Here is a 13,030-nt window from a genome sequence, read left to right on the forward strand (position 1 = left end):
AGTTGGTGATTGTACATCATCACCCTCTTCCCCCTTCCCAAGGGTCAGCGTGAGGATACCAGGAGGAACCATGGAACCTCCAGACCTGTCACCTATCCCCGCCTCATCCATTGCCAGTCGCTTCCGCACAGATGGATCGACTTGCATAAGTGTGTGTGTGGCCTTCGACGGGCTTGTAGCTGTATCCAACGTTTCAGGGTCCACCTGCTTAGGTAGCTTGTTCACACGGCTTGGGGTATAGTCAGGCTTCTGCTCGCTCCCCCGATTACCACTTTCCGGCTGTGGCTTATTAGGGCCATCAGCATATAGCCACGCGCCAAACTTCTTGTTTTTCTCCTCATGGATCCCGTTCCCACACTCCTTGAACTCATGGCCTATGATGCCACATACACTGCAGAAACAAGCAAGCTTCTCATAACGCACTAGGAAAACCTCACGCTCTTTACCTCTTACAATACTGACGAACTTGGTGAGAGGCTGACGCACATCATGGCGTACCCTGATTCTCACATAGTCCCCGCGTGTGTTCCCGTTTAACCTCATCTCCAAAATCTTCCCATAGTTCCTAAGCAGATGTTCCACAATGCCCTTCTTACAGAAACCTTCCGGAAGTTTATGAATCTAGAGCCAAACAGGCATATACACCATAGGCACCTCCTCTGCCTTCGTAAAACCATCATAGGGGCACATCAGCACCAAGAAGTTCCTAAATAGCCATGGGCCTTGTTCGATCATCCGTTCCCAATCGCCGAGGCACGCAGCCTGAACAACGAACAAGTTCGGGCCAACCGGGCGAAAATTCACATGTTGTGCTGGATTCCATGCCGCCCGCATCTCCTTATAGAAGGTCGTCGGGCTGAAGGTTTTGTCCATATGAACCCTAGCTAGGGCTAGCCATCTGACGCTCTCATTGATCTCCTGGTCGTTCTCATCGATTACCAGATCATCAAAGACTTCATCCTCTAGATTCAACTGCTCCATGAATTCATCAAGATCGGATCTCATGGCGGCACTGCTGCCGCCGCTCGTACCTGACTGTGCGTCCACCGCCGGTCCCATCGCAGCAAGCCTGGGGGAGATTTCCTTCGATGCGTAAGGGGAACCCTACGTAGGGGAGGCGAGAATATTGGGTAGAAACTCTCTCGCGATGAGATCGCCAGGGAGGACATGAAAACCCTAGCCGCCGCTAGGGGAAAAGACTTCAAACTCCCGTCAGATCTCCCAAACATTGATGATACTTTTTCACTAGTCAGTCAATATGGCAACTTACACAGAGTATAGTAAGGCTACAAAGGGAAAATTCTCAAGCAAAGAGAGATCAGCACATATGATTGCTACAGCAAGGGGCGACGATAAGTTACAGATTGGATGTCATCCGTCAAAGAGAGAAAAAAGAGAGGAAAAACTTCTTTTCAGGTGAGAAATAACACCATACACCAGTACCGACGACTACCCATGCAGGCAGATTCTAACCCGCTTTTCTTTCGGTAAGATAACCAAGGCAGGTAGCTCAGTGTCATAGTTGCATAATACACAGCGAACCAGCTAAACAAACTGATGCACCGTAACAGTGACCAGCTCAGTGCTTGCCATTGCTTATGATTCCTTTCTATGGCACCATTAGAGCAAAGCCCATATGCTTTTGGCCCAAGGGGGGTTTATGGCGCTGATGCTGATGGTCCATAAGCGATGAGCCCAGTGAGAACAGCTGCGTCATCATCATATTGAACTTGAGTGTTTCCAGTCACGCTATTGAGAGGGTTTCCAATCATACTGAAGATTATTGAAGCTATTTCCTGCTCTAAGTCCACCCAACAGCTGATTTCCTATGTCATGCTGCTGCTGCTGCTGTTGTTGCTGCTGCTGCTGGCCCAACTGTGATAGGTCATGTGCGCTGTGATGCATTCCCATCCTCCCGTTCATTGCCATTGCATTGTTCGTCACTGCCATTCTCAATCCATTAGCTGTAGGATTTGAACCGAACCCACCCATGGCCCCCAACCCCATTCCTCCGACTCCAGAGTGATTTGTGACAGCATTACCAACTAAGCAGTTAACCCCATTAATACCAGGAGTAAATCCGTTTGGTCTCTTCATGTCATTCCCTGCATGGCCAACACCATTCATTTGTGATGACATCATCTCTTGCAAGATTCTCTCAACCGAGCTTTGGGCATCACTTTGCTCAGGCTCCTGAGATCGAGTTGCAGGAGGCTGCATTGGCGGCAAGTTTGATGATACTGCTGGGGAACTGAGTTGGTTTGTATTCTGAAGGGCAGGCATCATGTTGTTATTGGATGATATAGGTACCTGGGAAGGGAAAGAGGTAGAAGGATTTGACTGTAATGAACTTGCCGGGTTCACCTTGGGAATTGCACCATTATTCCCACTGTTATACTGACCATTTGCACTGCTCATTAGATGATCTTGGCTAGAATCAATTGAACCCTGAAGAATCCCCATAACAGTTGGTGAAGGTGCAGATGTAGAGGGTGCACAACTGAGAGAATTATTTGATGTCACATCTGCATTGGCAGAGGCAGAAGCCTGCGCCCCAGCCATAGGGGCAGAATTTTGACCACTCTGGTTTGAACTCTGCGGAACAGATTGCTGTTCTTCAGGTTGTTGCTGCTGTGGTTGAAGAGGGTTGATCCCTGATGGAGTCCTCCGAGGAAATTTATGCAGGCTATCTGAAATAGAAATAACTGTGGGTGTTACAGATAAACAAATCACATAAAACAGCAAATAGCACCCCAACAAGGCTACTGTTCTTTGTGACCGAGAATTACAGAAAATTCACAGAAACCAGATAGTTCCCAGCCATCCCCACAAGGGAAAGATTAAAATGTCATACCGATTGGTCCAGATCCAGTCTGCTTGCTGTGGTCAATCAAATCTTTCATACAGTTTACCACCTCTGCAATCTGGGAATATCAATGGACCACATGAAATTAGTAGAAACAAAAATCAACTTCAATCATACCTACAAAACCTAAACAATCACAAAAATTCTAACAATAACTAAAACTAATGGGAGCTTAAAATTATAACAGGTGGATGGAAACTATATCAGACCATAGTATACCTGAAGGCAGCGGACATATCGTTTTGTGTATCCTAAATCATTTACCAAAGGCACCTCCAGAGCTTTAGCCAGTTGGCGGGCACATGCAACAAACCTAATGAAACAGGATTAACACATAAGTACGGATTGCATGGACTAAAAAAATACTAGTAGTTACTAAAAGAAACATTGAGTTGGTGAATGGTGAGAGTTACTAAAAAAACAGTCAGCACGCAAACTAAGAACGTTGTGAATAACATGCAACCCTGAAACAGCATACACTGTTAACTATCAATACTTGTTAACTATAATAAGTTCTTGCAGAGAGAGAGTTGTAAAAAGGGAAGCAAAACATAATGTTCTTGAAGTCAGAGCAAAGAAGTTCAGCACAAGCACCCATTGTTCATATCAGGCTTCTATATTTTTATAACTTTTGGTGTTTCTTGAACATCAATATATGGTCGGCTGTTGCCAACCGATTGTAGATTGGAAACGTAACACAAAATAGTATGTTGCTAATTGCTAACAAAATACATGTGAAGCATCTTCTTGAGCTTACTCCGCCACACGATATCATAGTTACTGAAACCAGACCGGTTTACCCAGTGAAGATTCCAATTCACCTGTCCGCTATTCTAACCAGTGGCTCTGTTGCGGACTCTCCAATTAGGCTCACTGGTTGGACTTAGTTAACACGCATAAATAAAACCTAACATGTCCTTTTGGCACAGGACAAAACCAAGGGTGGACAGGCTAGCACCATACAGTTCCATCACGAAACTAGAATGTCTATTGCTGGAATCCTATTCCTCCTGAATTTTTGTAGCTTTGTGTCATTGGCTGAACCCAGTTAGATCGGGCAAAGCTCTGGCCCTCCAAGATTTTTCTCATCGAACAACCAGGGTTTCCATAACACAGTATAATATCCAGTGCCTTGCATCTACTCAGCTAAAATGAAAATCATTTCTTAGGCAACTGCATTTCTCTATATACCTGTTCTACAGTCTGAGAACCATCGAGATATTCAGCTAAATCCCATCTCCATTGCATTAATCAGCAAGTACTCATTTCAGTCCGTTCCAGCTAATCAACATATCTCTCTCCCGTACTTAATAAGTATGTATGGTTATGTGTTACGTTCCTTTTTTTGTCCGCACTCACCCTCCCGACCCCACCTCCGACATTTCCAGTTTTGCTGGTTTCTCCAACCAGTTTCCCTTGAAAACCGCCTCAACTGCTCCACGTCTTATCGACTTACCAAATAAAATCATGTTTCTTGGGTAAGCCAATAAGTACTGAATTACTGATCCAATTGGCAACTAAAGTCCTTTTTTGGTACGTAACCACATTTAACAATAAAATGGCACGTAAATCGCAGTGATTGCATACAGAAGATTTGTGCCCCCGTTGGAACGCAGAGTCAAATTATCTAGTACTCCCTCCGTCCGGAAATACTTGTCCTAAAAATAGTTGTATCTAGACTTATTTTATTTAGGACAAGTATTTCCAGACGGAGGGAGTAAGAGATAAACAATCATGCTAAGATGAGATTGCCTTGTTAGGTAATAAGTGCACAAACATGGAGTCTAAATTATTCACCTTGCCTGGCAGCATAAGCTCTTAATGGTGTTCGTTGGCGCATGAAAGAATTGCATCAGAGCAAGAGGTCCTGAGACAGAGACTCTACATGCTCATTTTATTATTAAAGGAGTGGTGCTGGTAGGATTAGAATAGGCATGCACTCGCAATGTTAGCACATTTTGCAAGACGATTGACCTGAGCTTGTGTCCTAACAGAACCTCACAATTCTAATCCACATCTTAGGGACGAGGATTCGCCTTGACGTAAATTTACTGCATGTATTGCCAAACAGGACTGGTTGGTGCATGAAACTCAACTATAGCAATTAGCCAAAAATATGGCAAAACCATCAATGTCAATTACTTGATTCACATCACCCATTGTCCTCCACACATTACAGTGGAATGGAAAGATATGCGCACATTATATTTCTGCATGTTATTTTAGCGCAGCTCATTCCGATGTAGTTTCAACTATATTTCTTTTCACAGAGAATCTCCTTTTATGAGTTAAATGACATATGTAATAAGCCGAATACATGACAGACAATATGTCTCTAATTTTTTATAAAAAACCAAGTTGGTGATGATGGTGTGCCTGCCATGTTGCAATATAGACCGTCCGATCTATATCTGACGGATAGAAAGCAAACTATGGCAATTTTGCAAAAAGATACCCGCACCTCTCTCCACATTTGCAGATAAGGCCTTCCCTCGTTCATCCTTATCTCCCACAACCTCATTGTTGAGCAATTAAAAAAGGAAGCCTTCGGAACAATCTGGCATGGTGGCCGCTGCCGGCATCGTCCATCCCCATGCCTCCGCTCAGTCCGACCATCAATCACCACCACGCCCCACTCCTCCTCACCTTATCTCTCCTCTTTCTCGAGATATCATTAGTTTTTACACATGGGATTACTCCCGCATGGGTCAATCACAACAGGTGTTTTGTAAAAAAAAAGTGCGTCTTGATGTTCCGTGCAATGCACGGGCATCTTGCTAGTTGATTTCAAACATATGTACTCATGACTATGACCTGTCTACTGTACAATGACCTACTGCTTTCTAACATGATGGATCGACTCGGACTAAACGCCATATTTAGAATGCTCAAATGGTAACGTCCTTATTGGTCACACCTAGTCAAAAGAATTCCTTTTTTAGGTATGAAATAAACATGTCTTCCACACAAACGTTGCAGATCAACTACTCACTATACTTAGTCAGGGATCACTATCTTCTGCAGAGGACCTTGTATGGAATGTCTTGCTAATTATTTTCCTACCAAGGTTTCAAGATGTTGGCAGCTGACGTGTAGGAGGGGGGCAAACTTTTAGGCTTGTAATGTGGCCTTGTGGACCCTGGCCCCAGGCAGCACAACAATGCCACTGAAGCAGCTGCATTGCAAGGGCTAGAGGGTGTAGAATAAGAACTTTGGTCTAGAGAAAGCACTTGGTGCCCATTCTGGACGCGACCATGATATCTGGACGGCCCTGCATGTCTAGGGATTGGATCTTTTCTGCTTTGAGTAAATACTGCAGAACTACTGAACTTAATACAAGTGACATGTACAGGATATAAAGAACCAATCCCTCTTTCTCATCTTTCAATTATTAGTACTCCGTCCGGAAATACTTGTCATCAAAATGGATGAAAAGGGATGTATCTAGAACTAAAATACATCTAGATACATCCCTTTTTATTCTTTTTGATGTCAAGTATTTTCGGACGGAGGGAGTATTAATGATGATGCCGAGTGAGTTAAAATTTAGTGTGGCTAAAAATGTCGGTCTTATTGCTTGTACTAGTAACGGTCAGAAACATAGAATTTGACTTCGAATTGGGTGAGTCTGAACTATATAATTCCATTGGCATTCAAGTGATAATCATTCTATATTGAAGATAATCCTGAGTATGAAACTGATCAAGTCACATTTGAGTTTATGTGGTGGAACTGTGAAACGTGAAAATATAGTGGTTTTGTATTTGTCTTTTTTTTATATTGTATTGTTAGTAGAAGTACATAGAACTTCGTGAAATATCAAAAGATTATATAATTTGGGAGAAAAAATCCAAATATCCAACCATGCACATCAGCAAATTTCAGAATTAAATATAATTGTGGAAGACTATTTCGATTTAATACTACATAACATACAAACGTACTATGTAACTGAAACACCTATAATCCTTTTTGAATCTCTTAGATTTGTGGAAAGCTATAAAAACTTCCACTTCAAAAATTTACAAAAATACAAATTCCAAAATCTATGAAACAAATTAAATTTTAAAACTGAATAAGCCATAAAAAATTACTTGAATGGTGAATACTTATTTGTGATCTTGGCATGTGTTTATTGTTTGGTGGCAGGGAATTCAAAAATACATCTAATGCACATGTGCCAAGTGCATTAAAGGTACATCTGACAGTATTGTGTTTTTGGAAATCAATTAAAATGGAATATGCATCATATACTCTAACCAACTGGCAACATGTCAGTCTCTGCAATCATGTGATCCCGTCCGCGTGGATACCGTGGTATTTCCCCTTTGGGCAGGGCAGCCCCAGTGCATGTAGCTCCCGCTTGCGCAGGGTCTGGGGAAGGGTCCGACCACTTTGGGTCTATTGTACGCAGCCTTTCCCTACATTTCTGTAAGAGGCTGTTTCCAGGACTTGAACCCGTGACCTCATGGTCACAAGGCAGATGTATTTCCCCTTTGGCTTACCCTTTTTCACGGGTTCTTTGTTTTACTTGTTGACTGCTCAAAATGAGAATAATGGCAGATAGCAACTAACTCCAAAGAATATCAAATATAGTTAGTAATCATGATAATCCCTAATACTCCCTCCATCCCATATTACTTGACGCTCAAACGGATGTATCTAGCACTGAAATACATCTAGATACATCCGTTTAAGCGTCAAGTAATATGGGACAGAGGAAGTATCATGTTTCTACCATATGCACTGATTTTCTGGTTATGTGTTGGACTGGGGGTCCACATGAAGATGAAAATCCATCCTTGAGCTGTGGTGGTGGTCATGGTTTAAACCCTAGGCAACCATCCTCACGTCAATGAAAAACTATGCTATGGTGCCTCCATTACATAGAATAAGGAAGTTTTCCTTGATAAATGAAGTGAGAAAACTGGCCTCTTTATGTAGAGGTATAACAACATAGAGGGCAGAAATTATTTATAAGCCTAAAGATAGATATTAACCTGAAGAAATTATCTAATATGGAAAATCATCATAATAATCAGCCATTTTATTCCTGCCTTTCACTTTTTTGCCCATTTGCAGCCAGATGAGGCACATGTGTACATGGCAAGTGAACTCCATAGGCCTAGCTCACTGGCCGATTGGCATGAAACAAAGATGGCAAGCACGCAAACAACCTGAAGCTCACTTCCTTTTTCATAGCAAAATGAGGCAGAAGGCCAGCTTGCTAAGGCCCTATTCATAAATCACAAGAGCTCACAGAAAGTTCCTATGAAATTATATATTGAAGTTTATGTCAATGAGACCATATACTCCCAATGAGACCATATACTCCCCTAGCAGAATAACAATGCGGCCACAGCATAAGCAACAAAAGAGTCAGAAAGATCTCATAATTGCAGGACAGCCCCGCAAGCAGATACTTTATTTACCCCAGCCTCAAATTCTCAATTAACTGACTAGCTATGAGCAACATCAAAAGAATAAGATATGTGCAGCAGGGCACATCTGAAGCCATCTAGTGTTAATGATATTATGCAAGCTCGAGACATGGACAACTGGGTGACATTTGGAAGGATTAGATGATGTGGACTTGGAGACCATCTGGATGATTGTCGCGCCTAGTTATAAACATGTAGGTACGCAATAGTTGCCTTCCCTTTTGAAACAATTGCTTCTTGAATCATGGCGAATTGCCAACTTATGTTTTTGCAAGGCAAACCAGGCAATGGGCAAGCTCACTCAAGCCCACCTAACCAGACATGTTCCACTCAACAAGGACGATTCTCTGACAATGCAAGTCCTTAGGTCCCAGAGACCAGCTTCCCAGAACATTTTCATCCATGCTTTGTCTAGGATGGTAAACTCAGTTGGTATGGTTTGGTCACAGAAGGCCATATGCTAAAACCAAATCAACTACAATAGCCATAAAACTTTGGATGGCTAGAATGAGGTATCACATGTATATGTATTGGCTCCCAACTCGCCATGGTGGCCAATACATCTACAGCTACACATTAAGAGAATATGTAAATTTGACTCTAGAAAAGAACGTAAGAAGGAAAGTATTATGCACAGCAGGGCCAATCTCCTTACGAATTGCAATTATTCTGCATGTCCTGAGTTGTTAAACTCGTTGGATTTTGAGCAGCAGCCTGGTACTTTTGTACAACTGCGCCAAGCTGACTAACCTGCATTAAACATCAAGGTGCAAACATAGATCAAACCTTCATTACCAAATCTAGTATACAGACAAGATCCATGGCTGTAAATGAAACCATGTCTAACTCTATACATTAAGGCTTAGTCTCCAATTGCTGAACTGTGCTGTGCTTATTTTATAATCTGGTGTGGAAAAACAGCCATGAAAGTGCGCAAAAATGAACCAAACAAACACTAAAATAAACAAAAGCTGGTCGGGTAAGCTGGATTATCATAATCCACCACAATCCCAAACGCAATCTAATAAATCTTAATACCTGTGGTATTATTGACCTCCGTGGGATAAGTTCCTCATGACGCCTAGCACAGAACTCCCAAGATGCAATCTTCAATACAAGCAAAAGTACAAGTGAAATATGTTAGTCCAAAAGCCACCACTTATTCAACAACAATATAGGAGAACCACCATAATGATGAATAAATGACAAGAAAAACAAAGTATAGAACTGAGTTGCAATACCTTGAGGTCTGGATTAAAAATTATCCTTAGATGCCCCTCGCGTACAACACGCAATTGCTCAAAGACACTTTCCTGGATTGCTTTAGTATAGTCCAAAACAATCTGACCAGATGCATTTTTGGATTCACGTGGCATATCAATATACAATAGTTCTTCCAATGTCCCACTCGCATATTTGATTTGGCATAATCGCGGTAAGACCTCAACTGTTGTCTCTGTAAAGTTGACAACATAAAATCAAACTAGAAACACGAGTAGGTGAGGAAGATGTACAAATAAAAATGATGCTTACCAAAGCCCCGGCCAGGCTTCCGATTGCATATTTCACAGTGCCAGACATCCTGCAGGTGCAAACATACATGGGAAGTTATAAATAATAATTTGAGAGGCAAAAGTATACTATAAACACTATGTGATACTCCAAATCCTCCAACTAACTAACAGAAGAGTTTACTTGCATAAATCAAATATATGGAAACGGAAGGGGGGAAAGGTACGGATTCGATGAGGACAGCAATAGTAAACCTGAGGGAAAACTCCAGTAGTTTGACGACCAGTTCCATAGAGAGATACACACCACCTCTTTTTGGCAGTGGGCGCGAAATACTCGTTGACAAAGTTTCTCCAGTACTCAATATTATTATCCTACATCAACAGGAATAAGTAGATGCCCTAAGTTGTAAGAACATGGCTTTTGCTTGGAGCATAAAACTGCACGTTTTCAAACAAACAAAAAGAACATACCTGTGGCCTGTTTTGTTGATGATACATGTAATGGGTCAGTCTCTTTGCACAGGTACCTGGCTCATAGGAAGCCGGCTTTCCTGGAGTCCTTATGTTTAGACTTTGTTGACGAAGTAACTGCTGCTGATGATGTTGATGTTGTTGCTGCTGTTGTTGTTGCTGCTGCTGCTGCTGTAATTGATTTCTCTGTAAAGGAAGGTTCTTCAGAATCTGTTGTTGTTGCTGCTGCTGCATATGCATGATACGCTGTTGTTGCAAAAGGTTCAGTTGGGCCGCCGCAGCAGCTTGAGGGTTCTGCTTCGTGAGCTGTAACAAATGGTGCTGCTGCTGCTGCTGTTGCTGCAAGAATGCTGATGGATCTGAATTCGGTTGCTCCATCTTCACCGCACCCAAACCCCTCAATGATTGCAACTGATGTGGCTCAAATTTTACATTGCCAGCATTGCGCATCATCTGGGCTGGGCCATTTTGGTCAAGCTGTCCCATCTGCTGTTCTAATTTGACTCCACCTATGCTGCCGCCATTCTCCATCTTCACTGTAGCATGCAGCTGCAGCGGTTGCGTTGGCACTTGCTGCTGATTGTAAGACATCGGTAGTTGGTGGTGGTGCTGCTGCTGCTGCTGTTGCAAATCCTGCATATCCATCTTCTGCTGCTGCTGCTGCAAGTTATCTGAACCTAGGTGATTGCCCAAACTAACCTGGGAGGATGACATAGGATCAGATCCACTCATGCCAATCAAGTCACCAGCACCATCAAGCCCCCCTCTTTGCTGAAGTGTATTCATCGGAAGCCCGCCATTAGCCATTTGCCCTGGACCCGGCACAGCCCCCCCATTTCCAAAGGACTGCCTGTTGAGCAGGGGGGAGACATTCGAGGACCCTCCAAGCAGGCCATTCCCACCAAACTGTGTGCGCGGGGAAACAAGAGATGAGAATGGGGACTGTGACTGAAGCATGCCGCCGCTACCCATTCCCTGCTGGCCACCACTGAGCAGGCTGGAATTCGTCCGGAGAAGAGAAGCAGCACCCATTGGCTGCCCAGGTCCCATTGGGTTCGGGGGACCTGAGGAAACCATCCTTTGCGGGCAATCGGAGAGCTCCAAGCTCTGCAAACCACTCCAAGGTCGAGTTATGTCACCACTCAATTCACCATCCTTTCAGACCAGCATACCCACAAGATCCACCAAAATTGAGCAGGATTAGGCCAGCATTCCCTGTAAACAACCAGACAGAGATTGCAACTTTAGGACACATGCATGGATGTAGACCAGTACGCCTTCTAAAGATCAGGACCTTTTTCAGTTTCAAAAAAAAAAAACAGGAACCTTTTGTGGTAATTTTTCTAATAAAAGCATTCTGTGACGAAGGCCTGACTAACAGACGGTAGCACGAAGGCACAAGATATCAATTCTGTGAAAACTTGACACATTTAAACACTTAGTCGTTGCATGCACAATTGCAAAGTTTATCTGGAGAGTTATACAATGCACATATGATTTACATTATGTACCTAACTCAATTGACTTCTGGAACAATTATTTCCACAAGGTAGGAAAAGAAAAACTATAAACGGTAGACATGGCTGCAGTTGTGCGGACAATTCTAAGGACATGAAGCAATTCTTGTTTTCGACACAGATTACCATCTGATCCCAATATTGTCATGTCTCTGATTTGTTACTGGTCATCATGTTGGGCTATATAACTGCTGGAGCAACTCAACTGAAGTCTGGACCTCTTTAGAGGGGATGGTGACCAGTTCAGTGATTAACTGCACAGCAAGCTCCATAATGTTGCTGCTTCGATAAATAAACTCCCTGAAAGCTGATTTCCACATTTCACTCTGTTCTGCTTGTCAGCTGTAAATCTTCGGTACGTGTTTATGCTGTCAGATTATTTATCTACTACATCTGCAACTTTGTTCTCGCTGAATTGCTACTCTATGGCTTCGAGTAATGGAAGCCGGAGGCCGTAGGCGGCTTGCTCGGACAGAATAAAATACTCAAACAAGCGCACTCACCGCCACGAAGCCACCAGCCAGCTCCAGTGCGCAGCTCCGGCCCGCCAGCGATCCAACGATCCGAAGGCCGACTCGCGCTAAATCGCGCGGCGCGGCGCGGCCCGTAGGAACCCTCGGCCGCCGGCAACGCGCTCGCCGCCACTACCAACCCCGCCCCCGCCGCGCCGGAGCAGCTCCGCTCCGGCTAGGGTACAGTCCGCCGCCGCGCCGGGGAAGAAAACCGGTTCGTAGAAAAGATCTTTCCCTCCTGTCCCCGTGCGCGGGCGACGGGATTCGGCCTCTCTGTGGAGAAGGGAGGAGGCGAAGCGAGGAAGGAGAGAGAAAGCGGAGCGAAACAGCAGAGAGAGAGAGGAGAGAGGGGGAAGAGGAAAATGCCGAGACTCCGTCCTTGCGGACGTCAAAATTCCCATTCGATTTGATTAAGATCCGGTGGCAGCGACCTGCCCGATACCAGCGCCACCCACTGACGGCCGGGGCCGGCGCCCGGTCGGGTCCGCGTGGCGGTGAGTGGGTGGGGAGGAGGCTGCGGTGTAGGGGGTATGATTAAGGGGGGTGTTTTTCTTTGTTTCGGTGTTTGGTCTATTTTATTTCTGGGTTTTTGTTAGTTGTGTGCTGAGGTTAAAAGAAGTCAAAAAGGGAGCGTGTGCGTGTGCTCCATGCCACGCCATGGCCAACGGTGTGGCATGGGATATCCCCCTGTCACACACATGGTCGTGGA

General features: G+C 44.0%; 1 protein-coding gene across 1 annotated transcript; it reads right to left on the bottom strand.

Annotated features, from left to right (window-relative positions):
* Positions 1–1,217: 1,217 nt before the first annotated feature.
* LOC119286440 (transcriptional corepressor SEUSS-like) lies at positions 1,218–12,670 on the bottom strand. Its single transcript, XM_037565821.1, has 10 exons — positions 12,313–12,670; positions 10,293–11,507; positions 10,074–10,193; positions 9,841–9,889; positions 9,549–9,763; positions 9,346–9,414; positions 8,963–9,057; positions 3,086–3,179; positions 2,855–2,924; positions 1,218–2,690 (listed from the first exon to the last, which is right to left on the bottom strand). Exons 2-10 carry the CDS (start codon positions 11,367–11,369, stop codon positions 1,750–1,752), a joined length of 2,730 nt encoding a protein of 909 aa, XP_037421718.1. The 5' UTR covers positions 11,370–11,507; positions 12,313–12,670; the 3' UTR covers positions 1,218–1,749.
* Positions 12,671–13,030: the final 360 nt, after the last annotated feature.

The sequence above is a fragment of the Triticum dicoccoides genome, chromosome 4A (assembly GCF_002162155.2).
Source record: "Triticum dicoccoides isolate Atlit2015 ecotype Zavitan chromosome 4A, WEW_v2.0, whole genome shotgun sequence".
Classification (NCBI taxonomy): domain Eukaryota; kingdom Viridiplantae; phylum Streptophyta; class Magnoliopsida; order Poales; family Poaceae; genus Triticum; species Triticum dicoccoides.

Excerpts from the sequence above, each read along its gene's own strand:
- LOC119286440 (XM_037565821.1), bottom strand. The coding sequence starts at position 11,369 with ATGGTTTCCTCAGGTCCCCCGAACCCAATGGGACCTGGGCAGCCAATG. Across the intron at positions 10,194-10,292 it reads ATCAACAAAACAGGCCACAG|GATAATAATATTGAGTACTG; the intron begins GTATGTTCTTTT and ends CTGTTGATGTAG. Across the intron at positions 3,180-8,962 it reads ATGCAGAATAATTGCAATTC|GTTTGTTGCATGTGCCCGCC; the intron begins GTAAGGAGATTG and ends CTGTTTCATTAG.